This window comes from Antechinus flavipes, chromosome 3, assembly GCF_016432865.1.
Source record: "Antechinus flavipes isolate AdamAnt ecotype Samford, QLD, Australia chromosome 3, AdamAnt_v2, whole genome shotgun sequence".
NCBI lineage: Eukaryota > Metazoa > Chordata > Mammalia > Dasyuromorphia > Dasyuridae > Antechinus > Antechinus flavipes.
The window spans coordinates 595,656,600-595,675,680 of record NC_067400.1 but is presented as its reverse complement, the minus strand read 5'-3'; the positions used below and the strand labels follow the sequence as shown (position 1 = coordinate 595,675,680).

The following is a 19,081-nucleotide window of genomic DNA, read 5'->3' as shown; positions in this document are numbered from 1 at the left end:
AATATAAGCAAGAATTTGTAATGTCATATTCCAGGAAATCTCATCCCAAAAATAGACTAAAAGCTTTAGGGGGAAAGATCACAGTGCAACTAGAAAACACAAAATGCACACAGAGGTTTAGCTTAAATTTGTTATCAAAAAATACATATAAATATATCAATAGTCTTGGTTTTTTACATCATCATAATTTTTCCCTACTGGGGGAGAGTCCTCAGAGAACTGATTTAATGAATAATACTGTTTTAAAATATTTTATTTCTTTCCCAATTAGATGTAGAAACAATTTTTAACATTCTTTTTATCTATTTAGAGGTTGAAATTGTTTGACTTACTTCTCCAGTACATCTCCATGTCAGTCATTTTGTGCAAGAAGGCAGGAAGGAAGGAAATTCAGTCCATTTTTGGGCAATATCAATTCTTTCTGCGAATGCTGATAGCATTTTTCATTATGAATCCTTTTGGATGGTCTTGTATGGTATTTAAGTCATTCGCAGTTCTTCATCATATGATAGGGCTGTTACTGTGTAAAACATTCTCCTAGTTCTGCTCACTTCACTTTGTATTAGCTCATGTCAATTCCAGATTTTTCTAAAATCATCCTGCTTGTCATTTCTAATTTTTATATATCACAACTTGTTCAACCATTCTTTAATTGATGGGAATTCCTTCAATTTCTAATTCTTAGCCACCACAAAAAGAGCTACTATAAATATTTTTGTACATATAGGTCCCTTTCCTTTGGTCCCTTTCTTTTTTGTCCAGATCTCTTTGGGTACAGACCTGACAGTGATATTGCTGGATCAAAGAGTTGGCACGATTTTAAAATTCATCATAGTTCCAAATTACTCTCAAGAATGGTTGGACCAGTTCACAACTCACCAACAGTGCATCAATGTCCTGGTTTTCCCACATCTTCTCCAATGTTTTATCATTTTCCTTTTTTTGTCATATTAGCCAATCAGATAGCTATATGGTAGTACTTTATAGTTTTAATTTGCATTTCTCTATCTGTAGTGAATCGGAACACCAAATTGTGTTTTTTGTTGTTGTTGTTGTTTTTTGTTTGTTTTTCAGGGGACAATTGGGTTAAGTGATTTGGACAGGTCACATAGCTAGCAAGTGTCTTAGGCAGTATTTGAACTCAAGTCCTCCTGACTTCATGTCCAGTGCTATATCCACTGTGTATTCTAGTTTCTCCCAAATAGTACTTTTAAAGAGGAAAAAGAAGGGAGTGAGGGAAAAATCAGCACAACAAATACATATATTGAAAAAGTAACTTAAATTTAATTCATTTAGAAATGAAGTCAAGTTCGTAGGCTTCCTTGTCAGAGAGAATCCTGAGAACAGTCTATAGAAAACAATTCACATTGTGAAAAAGCCCTATTCATCTTCGATAAGATAATTTGGTGGCAAGAAATGATCCAAGCAAAAGTAATCATCTTTAACCATAACACAGCATGTAGGCAACTTTGCAGTTAACTTTTATACTTAACACTTCAATTTCCCAATCATTTTCCTAAGACTGTGTTACAAATAACATGATACTTTTATGGAGTGATTTTCCACCTGAAAAATTTTAATGATGAAATTTTAGATCTCTATTCTTTGTTCACAAAAAGCAAATCAGTAAAAAGTAGAATCTTTTTTGGAATGAATGGGAAGGCAGAAAGTATTTCTGTAGAGTTACAAAGGATATAGATTGAATTAGTGGAACCAATTTTAGCTGTCTAATGTGCTAATAGGGAGAAAAAGTAATTGAAAAGAATCTAACAGGGACAAAACCAAATGTAAGATAGATAGATAGATAGATATAGACATAAATATATATGTATATAAATATATATGTGTGTCTGCACTTATATCTATTTAAAACCCTAAACTGGCCAATACAATGGCAAGAAAGAGTTAAAAGATAAAACCTAACAATCTGTTGTTTTCGTAAAATTTACCTAAAACATTACCAGGCCATATTCATTCAAAATGAATATCTTGAGCAAGATTTCTTAAACTAGAGACTATGAATTTAAAAACATTTTTGAGGATTATATTTCAGCATAATTGATTTCATTTGTATTGTTCTATATTATATGAATTTAAAATCATAGTCTGAGAAAGGCTTCATTATCCTGACTACACAAAAGGTCACATACAAAAAGTTAAGAACCCTGGTCTAGAATAAAATTAATTATATTTCAGCTGAATCAGAAGTCAGGAGTTGGCCATTATGCTTCCACATAACACAATTGCAAATACAGATGTTATCGAAGGAGACAAATAAAAAAGTACAATAAGTAAAGGCGAATGAAATAATATAAATATAAAATATTCATTAGCATCTATAACAGCTGTGTTATTGTATGCTTGTGAATAATGGTCTCACACAACTTCTGAAGAATTGAAGTTCAGCATCACTAAAAGGGCTTTTGGAAAGCCCTTGGTGAATGTGAGCAGGCTGTAACAAATTACAAATGAGAAATTATACAGGCAAAATGTTGTAAAGGATACAATAAGAAAACCTAGACTAAGGGGAAAAGAAAGACGGATTAGGAACATTTCAAGGACAGTAGCAAACAGATGATCTTCCTAATCCATTAGAATCCATAAAACATCAAGAAAACTAAAAAAATGGCAAAGAACAAGAACAAACTATTAAGATCAACATAGAGACCAAAATACAATATATTAAGTGGATTACAGACCAAATCTTAAAAAAAAATTTTAAAAAAGGAGAATGATAGTAATCTGGAAAATTCATGAAATACAACTAAAGTAGATTTGAGGATTAAATCACTTTCCTTAGCACTTATTTAACAAAAGAGAAAAGAGAAGACAAGTGAGTGGAGTATGCTCCACTCACTTTTAAAAGTGAGCTGTAGGAAACACGGTAACTCTATAAGCACAAAAAAATGTCAAATTCTTAAGGATCAATAAGCATTCAAAAAAATTTACACTAATAAAAAGCTAGTGGTTCTTTTAAAACAAAAAATAATGGGCAAGCCATTAGCAAATTTGATCATACAAAGAGGAACATTTAGTTATCAAAATGCAAAGTAAGAAATGGGCATTCCTAGCAAATGGAGAATAAAGAAACTTCAGAAACCTTTGTCTTTAAATCCACTGTAACAAGACTAAAAATTTAAATAAAATTATGACGTCTAAAAATATGTAATAGGAAAACACAAATTAGGTAACCTAAGTAACCCAATCTCAGAGAAACTGAGCAAAGCATAATTGAGCTTCTATGCAAAAATAAAAATCAGTAGGGCAGTAGATTTACAAGATATTTGTAATGTTTGGGCTAGCTTTCTAGAGGTCCTTTGGATGGGCCTTGGTCTCAGCAGGATAGACACCACGAGAATGGTTAAGAATAGAGTCTAGATTCTTTATTCTGGCCCAGTTTTGATTTTAGTGCAGGAGGCATGAGAGCCACCACGAGGTTGGTCAAAGATAGAATGTCTATCTTCCAGTCCTTCTTAACCCTTATATATCTTATTGTAATTACATCATTACAGCATACTTAATATGTGTAAACTTAAGAGAATTATTATATCACCATACTAAGTACTAAGCATATATGTGATCTAGATCTAGAACCATCATCTCATCAATTCCACTGAGTTAACACCTTGTTTCAAGTATACTTCTCCAGAGTTCCAGCCCTGTTCACATAGTCTATCATGTATTTACAAAGGCTTTTTAATTTGATATAATCAAAATTTTCTATTTTGTGATCAGTAATGGTCTCTAGTTCATCTTTGGTCACAAATTTCTTTCTCCTCCACAAGTCTGAGAGATAAACTATCCTATGTTCCTCTAATTTATTTATAATCTCGTTCTTTATGCCTAGGTCATGGACCCATTTTGTCTATCATGTATTTAAAGGACAAATGATCACTGTATCACAAAAGCTGTTTTGAGAAATAAAGAAGATATTTAGCCAGATTTTATTAAACATGGTTTTGACTCCCAAAACAAAGGAGAAATAAGAAAATAGAGCTGAGATTTGCAAATTTTTTATTTATCACTTCATTTAAGCTTGTCCCAAATCCTGTAGAGTGAGCACTTACTGGTATTATCCTCACTTTACACATCAGGAGTTTCCTCAAATAAAAATATTAATGAGCCTGGAAAAGAAAAGCATTTTTCATAGATTAAGTTACTTTCCCATAGTTACCTAAATAATGAATGTTAAGGGCCTGAGCTGAATCCAGGTCTTCTTAATTCCAAGCTTAACATTTCTATCCAGGACACCTATTGCTTCTTTCTTAAGAGATAACTATAGAATTATTTTTTAAAAATGATTAAATAAGCAGCAAGATTACAGCGTTAAATCATTATGATTAAGGATAGGTCAACATTAGGAAAGTAAATAGCACAACTTATATTGGCAAAACCACTGAGTTATATCTATAGACACAGAGTGATCTTGTTGTACTCATGTTAAAAACACTCAAAAAACATAACAAATAAGAATTTTAATTTTGACTAAATGCATTTATCTACAGGTAGGAGGTAGAATTAGGATATTTTTGTTATTGTTTGTTTTGCTGAGGCAATTGGGGTGTCACACAGCTAGGAAGTATTGTGTTTGAGGTCATATTTGAACTCAGGTCCTCCTGACCTTAGGGCCAGCACTCTTATCCACTGCACCATAGAGCTGCCCGCTAGAATTAGTTTTAATGGGAAAGCATTAGAAGCATTTTTAGTAAGTTCAGAAGTGAACGTAGAATGCCTATTTTCACAGTTATAATTTGATAATATGAGAAATTCTAGCCAGCATAATGGGGGGGGGAAGTTCATAAGTATTGGCAATAAGAAGGAAAACCATATTTTTCATGGATCGTAGAATATTTGTTTAGAGTAGGCTAATTAGAAAAATCAGTATAATACCTCAAATGCAGTAACAATATAAATTCACAAAAATCTTTAATTTTCAATATTTTAGTAAAATCCAGGAAAAAGACAAATTAGGAGAAATATTTTAGTCATAAAATAAATTAAATGTTGCGAGTTTACCTACCAAGGTATATAAGACTCATTTAAATACAGAATAAGATAATTGTTATAATGATAATAACATGCACATTATATATAATCACTATCACATTGCTAAAGGAATGCTTTATAGAATCAGAAAATAAGACCACAAAATCAATGTGGAGAGAAGCAAAAGAGCAGAATTATAAGGGTTTAAAAAAAAAAATTGTAAGAAGAGGTTTGCCCTCCACTAATAAGCAAGACTTAAAAGCATAAATAGCAGTTTAATTTTTGAGAAACTTTTAAAGCCCAAAATAATTGCTAGGCAAATTGGCTTCTGAAAAGGAGATTGAAACAAGCATTTGATATCATCATTCCTCAACAAATTTCACCTGGATATATAATCTAAACTAAAAAGTCACATTACAAAATATTAGAAACATGGATTCATACTTCTCACTAGATGGAGAATCTGTAACTAGCCATATTAGAAAACAACAGTGTCAAAAAGCAACTAAAAATTGGGGCCACTAAACCATATGTGAAGATCTCTGACTGCCTTATGACTTAGAAAACTATATATTAATATGATATTTTAAAATATTTCCCATTTATATTTTAATTTTGTTTGAGCTGCACTGGAATATGCTACAGACCTCATGACCATGGACTAAATATTTGATACCTCTAATATAAAGACAAATATAAAAGTCAAAACAGATTAGTTCAGTAGTATGATGATAAAATCAATGTTGCTTAGAATAAGAATTTATGGACTTAAAAAAAAACCCTCTACATTAAACATCTGACAAAAAATATTATCTAAAATGTATAGAGAATTTCTGAGCAAATCAATAAGATTTAGAACCTTTTCCCAGTAGAGAAATGATCCATGATAAGAACACTCTGCCAAAGAATAAAATACAAATTGTTAACAAGTTAAAAATGTGCTCCTATCACTAGTAATTAGAGAAATGCAAGTTAAAACAACTCCAAAAAATTCACATCCCACATTTAATTGACAAATATGATTTCTAAAAGTCATTGATTAATCAAAAATTAATGTAGGTAGAGGGATGACAATTTACTATTGGTTGTTTTAATTTTCTGCTTGGTCTCAAAAGGTGGAACTAGACATAATGGATAGAAGAATCAAAAGGGCAAATTTAAATTAGACCTAAAAAAAGACTTCTGATCCATTGTACCCAGGTTATGCAACTAATGTGTCTAAAACTGGATTGAATCAGGATTTGCTGACATTAGGCTCTGCACTCTATTGACAATGCTATCAACCTGCACCATTAATGGAGGATATCTAGATCTTGACCATTTTAAATATTTGATTTAAAGGAAATAGTTTTTCACATGTGGACTTGAGTAAGGATATTGCCCCTGAGGTCTTTTTCCTATTTCTGTCATTATGTGGTTTCTTTTCAGAAGAAAGAAGAAATAGAATTATGCAAAAAAAAAAAAAGTTAAAGAATTATTCATACTCCTTGACCCAGTGGTCTCTCTATATCTCTTCTTTTTTTTTTTTTTCCCTTGGCAAGGCAATTCCCCAATTAAGAAACTCATCAGGATCACACAGCTAGTAAGTATCAAATATCTGAGATTGGAACTCAGGTCCTCCTGACTTCAGGACCAGTACTCTACCTCAGGAAAGCAATTGACAATAAAGATCTATTAAAATAGTCATAGCATCATTATAATAGCAAAAAGTTAGAAATAGGTTATTTTCCCAATAATTGGGAAAAGGCAGAATTAAGACTTTATCTGTAAAGGAACACTATTGTACCATAAATGAATATTAAGAATTCAAAGAAAAAAAATCTGCGTGAAATTATGCAGAATGAAGAAGCCAGAACCAAAAGAATAATATACACAAATTTAAAGCTATATAGAGCTAGCAAAACAACTCAAAAATTATAGAATTCATAATAAAATTAGTAATGACATGTTAAATTCCTTTTTTCCTATCTCTTATAATTTTTGATGGTTGCAATTGGACAGGAAAACCTTCTTTCGAATACTATTTCAGGAACTCTGTGATCAGGGGAAAGTTGCAACTTCTTTGAGACCATTTTATCATTGTTAAGATGTAGATGGTAATATAAGTATCTGCAATATTGTACCTCAAAGGGTTGTAGGGATGTTCTAATTAAATAATGTTTGTAAAAAATTTTCAAATGCAGTGTATCAGCCATCATTAATTCCATGCTGTTTTTCTTAATAGTTTTCAGATATTGCACATTGTTAAGGGATTGACTTGAAGTTTAGTATTTATAAGATTTGTGGAACAAAGTTATCTGTTAAAAATTCATCATCATCATCCATGAATTTAATTCATATATATTTTCAAGAAAATTTCTAGGAAAAATCTATTTTTCAGTTGTTTTTCATACTGTTAATAGGTATTCCACATATGCTCTTAAATTCATCAAATAAGTATAAATTTTTCTTCATTAAAAATCAAAAAGATAGGGCTAAGTATAGAAACTATAAGCCAGCTGTTTAGTGCCACATTATCACATAGACTGAGAAAACTCATGGAATATATTCCCTTTTAAAAAGGAAGAAATGAAATTTCCTTTGATATATAGTTTTAATTTTTTAGCTGGTAAATCACTTATTCATAAATTATTGAATAATATTCAATTATTCAGTAATATTGAAAAATAAATTATGAATAATTTATTACTATAATTGTAATTAAGGATTATCTACTTTTTCCATAAATAGATATGCATTTATATACATGTATATGTATAAAATACACTATGTTTACTTTAGCCTGAAAAATGAATTAGGATTGGCTATTTTCAAATTATGATTTTCTTATGCTATCCTAAAAAGTTGCTAGGGGTTAGGGGAAATGGTTAATGTGATTTGAATGGATAGTGTGATATTTTTATTTTTCATTTTTGAATTTCTATATAACTTTTTTCATATTTAAAGAAACTGATTTATTTAACCCTTTAAAATACCCAATTTTAAAAAGGAAAAATATATTACTTTCATTTAGAGAATTGTTGATAAGACTTTTCACTTCTAAATATTTGTGACTGACTAAAAATAACTGCAAATTTTATTAACCCTAAATCATTGTGGCTTTAAAAAACACTGGTTGGAAAGATTACTTTGGAAACAAAGAATTTTAAAATTCCGTTACTATTGTTTTTGTTTTTGTTTTTTTAATTGGCAAATTCTTATCTTTTGTGATTAGCATGTTGTCAAGCAAGAGCTAGGACTTTTGATGACTCCTATTCGTTTGAAGTCAAGGTTCAACATCCCACTGCGCCACCTAGCTGCCTCAGCAATTACAAATAGCATAGTTTTCCATGTATGAAATAGATAGAAAATACAGTAACTACAAATGAATGGAAATACAGCATGGAAATAACAGCAATTACAAATAACAAAGTTTTCCATGTTTGAAAACAGTAAAAATGGAATCTATTTTTAAACAAATTAGCTGGAGGATTTATGAAAAGAAAACTTAAACAAAGCCTGTTTGGCCTGGTTTTTAAAAATTATCATCTAACACCTTCCAGTATTTTGTGGTGAAGCTTTTTTTCCCCTTATGAAAATGATATTTCCTGGTTTAAGCATATGAAGAAAAATCTACATAGTTATATTTGTTCCTTTTTCCTCTTTTGTTCTTTGGACAATAAATTTTATTTTTGTATGTGAACTGGATGCACACATAATGAATGACATGAGAAAGCTGCATATTCTTGGAAAGAATAGTTTTGTAGTTGTCTTTTTATTTATCTTGTAGTAAACTTCTGTGGTGGATAAACTTTCACACTGAATTCTGTAGAGGGGCACTCTACGCACTTTTAACACCATCCCTGTTGACTGCTTAGTTTCTACTTTCTTATCTTCTAACTTTTTTCTAGGGCTCCTCTCTTTTTAGTAAAGCCAACTCTAAACAACAACCAAAAAAATATGCCTCAGCATACTACAGCATTACTAACCAATGTTAATCTGGCTACTCGTCACATCTCTGTATGACACCTGTGCTCGCTCATGGGGGAAAGAGTTTCTGGAAGACGCAGCAGCAATAACCAAGGCAAATGTTGGGGAGTGTTTGCATGGTTTTAAAGCATGTCTGGGGTGCAGCTTTTTGGTTTTTTAAACAACATTTTATATTCTTATAGTTTGGGGGTGACCGAAAATGATTGAAATATTTATAATATTCATTTTACCAGGCATCATGAAAATTTTTCAAGTAGAGCTATCATCATTTAAGAAAATGAAGCTAGGGGCCAATGACTTTTTAGTATCTTAATATTGAGCCCTTAAAAGTTTTTACATACTTGGTTTATTTTTTAAGTTTGGTTAAGTTTTTTTTTTTTTTTTTGCTTGATTTTTTTTCTTCAATTTGATTTTCCTTTTTCCATTTTAATTTTGGTTATTTGGGGGCCATTTTTTGATTTTGTTTTTCCAAAGGATGCAGATTCTGATAGCGGGGACGATTCAGACAAGAGGTCCTGTGAAGAGAGCTGGAGGCTGATCACTTCACTGAGAGAAAAGCTACCTCCCAGCAAGTTACAAACCATTGTTAAAAAATGTGGACTCCCCAGCAGCGGAAAGAAACGAGAACCAATCAAAATGTACCAGATTCCCCAAAGAAGGCGCCTCAGCAAAGATTCCAAATGGGTTACCATCTCAGACCTCAAGATTCAGGCTGTAAAAGAAATCTGCTATGAGGTTGCCCTCAATGATTTCAGACATAGCCGGCAGGAGATTGAGGCCTTAGCCATCGTTAAAATGAAAGAACTTTGTGCTATGTATGGGAAGAAAGACCCCAATGAGCGGGATTCTTGGAGGGCAGTGGCCAGAGATGTCTGGGATACAGTTGGTGTTGGAGATGAGCGAATTGAGGATGTAATGGCCAATGGAAAAGGAGTCACTGATGTAGATGACCTCAAAGTACACATAGATAAGCTGGAGGATATTTTACAAGAAGTAAAAAAACAAAACAATATGAAAGATGAAGAAATCAAGGTATTGAGAAATAAAATGTTAAAAATGGAAAAGGTTTTGCCACTGATTGGATCCCAAGAGCAGAAAGCTCAAGGAAACTATAGAATTAAAGACCCAAGCTGTGTTGGTGTTACTAACAAGTCAGACAGTGAGGAGCCTGGGAAAGAAGAGCGTGTTTCACAGTTGATGGATGGGGATCCAGCCTTTAGGCGTGGGCGTCTTCGGTGGATGAGGCAGGAGCAAATTCGGTTTAAGAACTTGCAACAGCAGGAGATAACTAAGCAGCTTCGCAGACAGAATGTACCACATAGATTTATCCCTCCAGAGAACAGAAAACCTAGATTCCCATTTAAGAGCAATCCCAAACATAGAAACTCTTGGAGTCCGGGAACACATATTATTATAACAGAAGATGAGGTTATAGAGTTAAAAATTCCAAAGGAGGAAGAGGAAAGAAAGGGAAGTGAAGAGAGCCAAGAAAAAATCAGTAGAGCAACATCTAAAGACCCCCAGTTCATGTGGGGTCATCAAGGCAATCGAAGCCAAGATTCCATACAAGTTAGCAAGCAGCAACTTAGTAATCATCAGCAACAACCACCTCCTCAGTTACGGTGGAGAAGTAATTCCCTCAATAATGGTCAGCAGAAAAATGTACGTGCTCAGTCCTCTTCATCAGAGTCATTACAGTCCTTCAATGGGCACCAGAACCCTGATCTACAAACTTTCCAGCAGAAGCGCCATATTCATCAGCACCGCCAGCCTTATTGTAATTACAACACTGGAGGCCAAATGGAAGGCAATATATCCAGTTTCTATCAGAAGCAGACTGACCGACCCAACCACTATAACCAGTTTGTGACACCACCTCGAATGAGAAGACAGTTCTCAGCACCTAATCTCAAAACTGGTCGAGAAACCACAGTGTAACTCAACTTGAACAAGCTTGAAATTTTGTTGGGAGAAAGATGGGAATGGAAATGTTGACCTATGATTGAAAAACACTTGAAATGGGTTGACTTTTGTATATTGTGGCCACATAGGATTCCTGTTGTGATTTTGAAGTTGTATTCCAACAGAGATGAACTAATTCTTAATCTTATACCATACATAAAACACTGGAGTTTGAATATATTCCTTTTTGATTATATACCATTGATGGGACATTTTCTGGAATTCTGGAAGGACTTCAGATTCCTTGATTTTTCAGAGTGTTGTTTGTGTGTGTGCCTTTGTGTGTTGCCAGAATACTAGATTTAATAACAGGAACTTTTCTGTTTTGATCTAGTGTTATTTTTTAAAAGTTAAACTGCCATTTAAATTTATGCAGATAGTTAAAAAGGAAATATTTGTCCAGTGTTGAATGTCAGGTTTCTTAACTTTTAGAAATTGATAAAATGTTATGCAACTACATGATCACAATTTTAGATATCTGTCCAACTTCCATTCCCCTTCCCCAAATTGGATTTAATTATCCACAAACCAAAACTTGATTTTGATTGACATGGAAGTATTATAGAGCTTTGGGTTTATATCTTCCACAGAGCTACTCTTTTTCTTCCATGGTTTGCAGGGAAGACCTGAGTCAATTGTTTTGTAGAATGAGTTTTAAAAAAAAAAAAGGCTATTTTTCTCCCTCCTACTTCTGTTAATGTCATTACTTTTGTGAAATTTGCCATGACATTGAAACTTGTATCAGATGGCACAGTAATTGGGAATATGTATATTGTTTGCAGCTTGAATCTTAACCCAATGTTTAATAAAATTTGCGCTCTTGCTTCAACTTAAACCTAAAGTAACAAAGTATCAAGGAAGCAATCTAGTCTTTGGATAGTATTGTTTGTAAAACGATAGGGGTTGGGGTAGTATGGGGTAAGAAAATGGCACTGCTTTCATTGACCAGATAATGAAATAAGAAAAGTAAATTTGATTTGGGCTTGAAAGAGAAGGCATTCTTTTAGTTAAAAATTGGCTGGGGGGGAGGCAGGGAGACCTACAAGTTTTATGTTTTTTTAACAAGTCTTATTGAGAAGAGAAAGATGGTAAAAATTCGTGTTCATATAGATACCTCGTGATTAGTGTATTCTAGCTTCAGATTATTTCACTCTTTGGAAATTATGATGGCAAATGAAACTATTTTTGATGGGAAGCAGAGATTAGTTTTCTTTTTGACTTCCTTCCCAATTCTTTGTGCCTTCTCACAGTCTAACCTTAGAAACAATATGGAGAACCAGAGATACTTATAAAGTTAATTTTTCAAATTTTACAAAACTACAAAAGTAAAGACAAATACTTAATCTTGAACCTTCTTAGATGAAGGGGAAAATTATAGAGCAGGTAACGTTTAAGGAAATTTTAAGGATTATAATTGTGTGAGGGGTTTATTTTGGGGAGGGGTATTATGTGTGTGTGTGTGTGTTTTTGGTGTGTGTGTGTGTACTTAGGCATTATTGAAACACATTACTATTGTGGGATTTGTTTCTTTGCTTCTGAGAAGATGCTTTCTTAATATGCTAAAACATTAATTTGCTTCATATTAGCTCTTTGATTTTTACCTTCAAAAATAAAAATCAGAATCTTTGGGGAACACATTTGCCTTCAGTGTTTGAACCCAATCCTATTCTTAAACTTTTTGTTGTTAATTGAACATGGGAAGAATCACAGTAATACATTCAATTAAAATGACAATCTCCTATCATGCATCACATGAATGTACTTGGTAGACTACCTCAGGTCACTTCAGTGCATTTGGTATAGGCTGTCTTTGTCCCTTATCATTATTTTCTTAGGCGATTGAAACCAACCTGTCCTTTTACATGTTCTCACTCTTCTACTTCTGCAAAATATATATATATATATATATATATATATATATATATATATATATATATTTTTTTTAGAATTTGAAAAATAATTACTCAAGCCTCAACTCTAGAAAATATTCTTTTTTGCTCTCAACTTCCAATTGAATAGTTATATGATTTTATATATGGTAGCATATTTAACCTATGTCTGTGCTACCTTTCTCTTGTAGATGGTGGAAATAACTTGGTAAATTGTTAAAATGAAAAAAAGTCTATTTGCTTTTATAGTTATAGATCATAGTATGCACAATGGTATTCCAAAGAATTTCATGTGTGTCTGTCACATTTGGTTATATAGTTATATTCACACTGAAATTATTTTTTACTTACTTTCTTGGTTAAAAAAAACCTTCAAAATTCTAAAGTAGCTCTTTAGTGCACAAAAATTGGCAGTTGGGGCTGATAGCATTTATGCCCTCTAGGAACTCATTTCAGAAGAGATATCTTTGTTAATTAAAAAACCTAATGAATTTCTGGATGAAATTATTAATCCACCTCACACTTTGAAATGTGATACTCTCCATTTAACTCAGTTTTATTATTTGAATAGCATCTTAAATGTTATATTAATCTTAATTCTAAATCTAAATATTGGAGGAATAAAAAAAGATAATCAGAACTTTATATACTGTTATAATGGTGACTGGACACAACTACAATCCTTAAGTTTGGAACTAGATGGTGGTTAAGATAATAATGGGAATCTATGGGAGTCCTACTAACTAATATAACTTCACAAACCAAACCAAAATGTATCACTAAGAGAGAAAAATGGAAGAAACATCATTAACAATATTTTTGAACCTAATTATCAACCAAAGTGTTTTTTCCTTTAAATGCTTTTAATACTTACTTGTCCTTAATAGTGTAGCCTCTTAGAATTTGTTTATTACATTGAAGTGGCTTGAAGTGACCATACTGTTCATATTTTTGATAAGGGTGATAATGCTGAAATTTTCACACTTGGGGCCTGTTGAAGCTTCCTCTTATCAGGAAGTGATGCAGTGCAAACTCCCTGTGATGGAATGTTGAGGTCTGTTACTTGTCATTTGTTCAGTTGCCTTAATGAATCACATTCAAGACAGGACAAAGAGGTTTCTTCTGTCCTCATCTCTCTTAATGAAGAAACTTTCTTAGGAGCGATGCAAACTAGGGAATTTGCCTGATAAAATGAGGGCCTTTTGATTATAATTTTGGTAATATGTATTTAATGTTGTCATCCCTTATAGATAATAAAATTTGCTTTACATATTTGTCTTGAACCATTTTAGGATGTGAAATTCTTGTTAATTTTTCTTCCCATTTTACTGTAAAAGGAAGTGTTGAATTTTTCTTCCAATAAAAAAGAAAAACCCTGTGGACTTTTCCATTTGTTTCCATGTTTCTTAACCTAAAAATGTCTGGAGTGCAAAAACTTACTCTCTAGAAAAGCAAAGATAGTTTGTATTGGTACAGAGGTCCTTCAGTAAATTATATGTCTCTTAGAATGGCTACCTAATCCTCATTTTGCCACGAGGGGAGAGTGAAATAAAAGTATGGCCTTGTGTGGTCTAACTTGGGGGGGAAGGGAGAGACTCCATTTTCAGGACATTTGGAATTAAAGATGGAATCCCGTATTCCAGTGCAAAATTAATTCACTAAATCAATTGATCTTAGCTTTTCTTTCTAGCAAAAGTCTATCTTAAAGGTATTCTTAATTAAAAATGACTGAGCACCTTCTCTATAGAATATTGTGGTTAAGAAGGATTTTTCCCATGAACAAAAAGGATGAAGCTCTCATTTTTTCATTCATAGTTTAGGGCTGTTTTGTTTTCGAGTGCTCATGCCAGTGGAAACTGAACTTGATGGGATAAAATCTCTTTGCTTAGCTTTGTTTTCTTATATTTCAGCTGTATTTTTAAATAACATTTTCTGCTTTGGTAGGAATTTGTTTCAATTTTGGATTTTTCAACCTATTGATTACAACCTGCCACTATAAATGAATACGATTATATTATATTAAATTATATTATAGCAGGTGGGCCAGTTTAACCTCCCCACATTTCATCCATAAAGCCTAGAGATTATTTCACACTTCATTTTCCACTCTCCCTTAGAAAACCAGGCTAACTCAATTTCCTGTTGCTGAGAACTGCCAGTCAATAGGCGGTGTTTTTTTCTTTAAAAAATGGCAAGATAAGTACTACTCAGTGGGATTCAATCAGAAAGAACCTGTTCTGTTCTTTGGTTTGTCGATTTTTCGACAAGGTAAGGTAGTTTCCCATCTAATTTTATTTCTCAACTTCTCCAATTACTCAGAAGGCACAGATATGTAATACATTTAGAACTATACTTTTATAAAGCATTCATTCTGAGGTTGTTCATCTGAGCCAGCTTGAGAATATGGTCTAGGATCTTTCTTTGTGAACCAAAACAGCTACTGGATAATTATATCATACTTTAAAATATATATTCTGTGATATCTATTTTTCATTTTAGATGGGAGATTTTTAACCTTTTTTGTGTTATCAATCCCCTTTGCAGTCTGGCAGAGTCTGAGGATTCCTTTTTAGAATGTTTGTGGCCCACATTCCTCCTTTGTTAGAAATTAATGAAAATGAAGATACGTTTGTGTTTTTTTCACATTCACAGGCAGGCACTTCCCACCCCCAAGACTCATATTAAGAATCTAAAATGAAAAAAATTATAGTATCTCATTATTATCATCACTAGTATTTATATAGCATTGTACCATTTGCAAAGTGCTTTACAGATATGCCATTTGAGGATTATTTAATCATCCCAACCCAGTAAGGTAGATGCCAGTATCCCCATTTTTTAGATGAGGAAAAAGAGGTTTCAATGAAATAACTTATCCACGATCACATCACTAATCAGTGTCTGAATTTGAACTTGCATTTTTCTGATGAGGATCCAGTATTCTAATCAATTTATATTTCCCATTAGTTTCAAACAAAACCAAATGGTAAGGTTTCATTGATGTCATACAGATTTTAGGAAGGGAATGTAACTTTTCTGATTTTTATAAAAAACTAAGAGTAAATTTGTGAATCATTACAAAAACTGCTTTATATTAAAGACAGCTTTTCTTTCATATTTTAGTTCTGTTTGCATTTTAAGTCTGTGATCTGCCAACATGTAGACTAAGGTAGCACAGTGGAGTGCTCAGTGTTCAGCTCTAACCACTGATCGTTTCTGAGTTGTGGCCCTTACAAAGTCATTTAAGTAATGGCCTCATTACTTAGGATGTGAAATTCTTGTTAATTTTTCTTCCCATTTTACTGTAAAAGGAAGTGTTGAATTTTTCTTCCAATAAAAAAGAAAAACCCTGTGGACTTTTCCATTTGTTTCCATGTTTCTTAACCTAAAAATGTGTGGAGTTTGTGTGGAGCTTACTCTCTAGAAAAGCAAAGATAGTTTGTATTGGTACAGAGGTCCTTCAGTAAATTATACTGGGCCTCAGACCACTGCTAAGATGTGTGGAAATATCATGGAGGCCATTTTCTACATAGATGTAATCACAGCCCTTTAACTAGAACTCAATTTGGAATATTTTATAGAAACTTGGCTGTGATAACTCAAGTCTGAAGCCAGCTTCTAATTGTGGAACCCTGGGCATGTTACTCTACTTTTATCACTTTATCACCTTTCTCATCTGCAAAATAAGAACAATACAGCACCTACCTTCCAGGGTTGTGAAGATCAAATGAAATATTTGTAAAGTGCTTAGTAGAGTTCCTGACATGCAGATGCTATAAAAATCCTAGCTATTATGATAACTCAACCAAGCTTATTATTGAAATATTTTCTGTATTTGATGAATGAACAGGAAAATATCTGCTATCACCATCCTAACATCAAAGGACCCAATATGTCAATTGTTAGGACACACAACATTTTAAAACACTTTAAGTTTTAAAGCACTTTGCCATTCACAAAGCCCTGTCATGTGCATTATCATGTTGGAACCAAACAATAGCATTGTTAGGCAGGATTATGTTTTATCCTCATTTTATATTTTTAGGAATTGAACTTTAAAGTATTTTAAGCAACCTTTTCACAATCAGTTATTTAGTCCCCAAATTCAGGTCTTCTTGCTGCTGCTGTCCTCTCTGCTGTATTATGCTGCATACTCCCCACCATCATCATAAAATGATTTTTTTGTTTGTAGAGTTATAACCTTACCTTCTGATAATTGCTACTTTCACTAACTCCCCCCCCCCAAAAAAAAAAAAAAAAAAAAAAAGAATGAGCTTCAGAAAATGCTTGTAACTAGTAGTATGTGTTCAACCCACACATCCCCTTTTAAAACTCTTTCCTTTTCTGTCCACCATTGTCATGGGGAGCCTTAGTATGAAAGTTTATGAAGTCTGCTTTTAGTGATGGTCTTCAAAACAGAGTATGTTTTTGATTCTGAAAAGCTAGCTTCCTTCCCTACCTCACTCCAACAGCCCAACCCTGAAATTCTCTGGACTTTAAAAGAATCTCCATTAATGGACCACACCTATGAAACGTTAGAAAACAGGAAAGTTCTGGGCAATGCTGCTTTTGGAATGCTATTGTTGCACTTTTTCTCAGGAGAGTCTTTCTTATCTAACCTTGTTTTTGCTTTTACAAAATGTGCTTAGATTAATGAGAAAGTAGTACTTTTTTTTAGACTACCTCAATATTCTGAAAATTGAAAAAAAAAAACCCTTCTAAAAGGAAATTAGATAAAATCTATTCTCGATATTAGAAATGAGAACAATCAAAATAAACGAATCACATTGTTTCTCATTCTGCTCCATACATATTTTAGCTCTTCTATTTTAATGCAAATAGGTTTTGTTTTTTTTTTCAGTAGACTGTTTTTATACTTGTTATATACTACATGGTGATTATGAGAAACATACTTAAATTAAGGACATTACTTCCCATCCATTCTAGAAAATGATCTATTCTTTGCTCTGAGACTTAGGTGGAGGGACAGGAATTTAAAGTGTGTGTGTGTGTGTGTGTGTGTGTGTGTGTGTGTGTATGTCATCTCTGCCTTTGATAATATTTCTTTCACTCTGGCTCCACCCAAAAAATGAATTTTTATTTCAACAAATTCAACAAATTTTTATTTATTATTTAAATAGAGCCCCAGACCTGGAATATCTAAATTCAGATCCAGCTTCACATATTCACTATCTGTTTGATTCTGGTGCCAGTCACTTAACTGTCTGCCTCAGTTTTCTCTTTTGTAAAATGGGGATGAGTAGTACTGCCCACCTTCCCAGGTTATTGTGAGGATAAAATGAATTGGTATTATAAAACACTTTGCAACTCTTAAAATACAATGTAAATGCTAGCTATTATTATTCCAGTGTGGGTAATAATATAACCTTTCTCATAATAAGTAAATGAATTGTATACATTATTTTAGTTCTTAAAATGTTCCTGTGAAAATCTAGATTTGTAAATTTTATGCTCTTCTAGAGATAGAAGCCATATGGGTGATCATTCTGACCTTAAAACATAAAAGGACTTAATGGCTATAACTTTTATTTTCCCCATTAGAGGAAATATTTAATTAAAATGATTTTAATAATGAGTGATAGTGATGTTTTTCCAATGTTATTTTATTCTTCAAAAAATATATTGTAGTCCGTTTTAGATTAGTTAATATTTTATGGGTACTATTCCTCTGCCCACACTACCAGCCTCTCCCCTGCTACTGCCAATTTCATTTCCCCAATTTTAGAAGTCCTTAGATCTTTGAGGAAACTGAAAGAGATTATGTTACATTTCTTTGGAGTTAGCACCAGGAGAATACCTTGTATTGGTTTTTTCCTATTGTTTTGTACTTCTTAAGCTTTTTCTCTGAACTTTGCTTTCATCTCCAGTCTCTGTCTGTCTGTTTTTCACTCCTCCCTCTTTTTCTTTGTTCTCCCTACACCTCCTATAATTTCTCTTTTTCTCTATTCCAATTCTCTGGTTTTCTTTTTCTACCCCATCCCTCCACACACACACACACATACACACACTCTCTCTCTCTCCTACATGGTATCTCCTTTCTCTTTCTTCAGGATTATGAAAGTAAATTGCAGGCGCTACAGAAGCAGGTTGAGACCCGTTCACTTACTGCTGAAACCACTGAGGAGGAAGAGGAAGAGGAAGAAGGTGAGTTCTTTAGATCAAAAGCTCTCATGAGTATAAATTTTGACTAGTTCATTTTTCTTTGGTTATTGGTTAATTATTCCATCACAGTCTCCTAGAGAGTAGAAGGGATC

General features: G+C 32.8%; 1 protein-coding gene across 9 annotated transcripts in view; it reads left to right on the top strand.

The window, feature by feature from the left end:
* The window catches only part of KIF1B (kinesin family member 1B), a 185,663-nt gene that overhangs the window by 100,673 nt on the left and 65,909 nt on the right, over positions 1-19,081 (top strand). For 8 of the 9 annotated variants that reach the window (XM_051988592.1, XM_051988589.1, XM_051988586.1 and 5 more), the window contains one exon: positions 18,878-18,971. In XM_051988592.1, the coding sequence (XP_051844552.1) occupies positions 18,878-18,971 (94 nt within the window). Of the gene's footprint in view, positions 1-9,429; positions 12,551-18,877; positions 18,972-19,081 lie in introns of those variants that run through there. The other variant, XM_051988593.1, reaches the window with a different exon arrangement.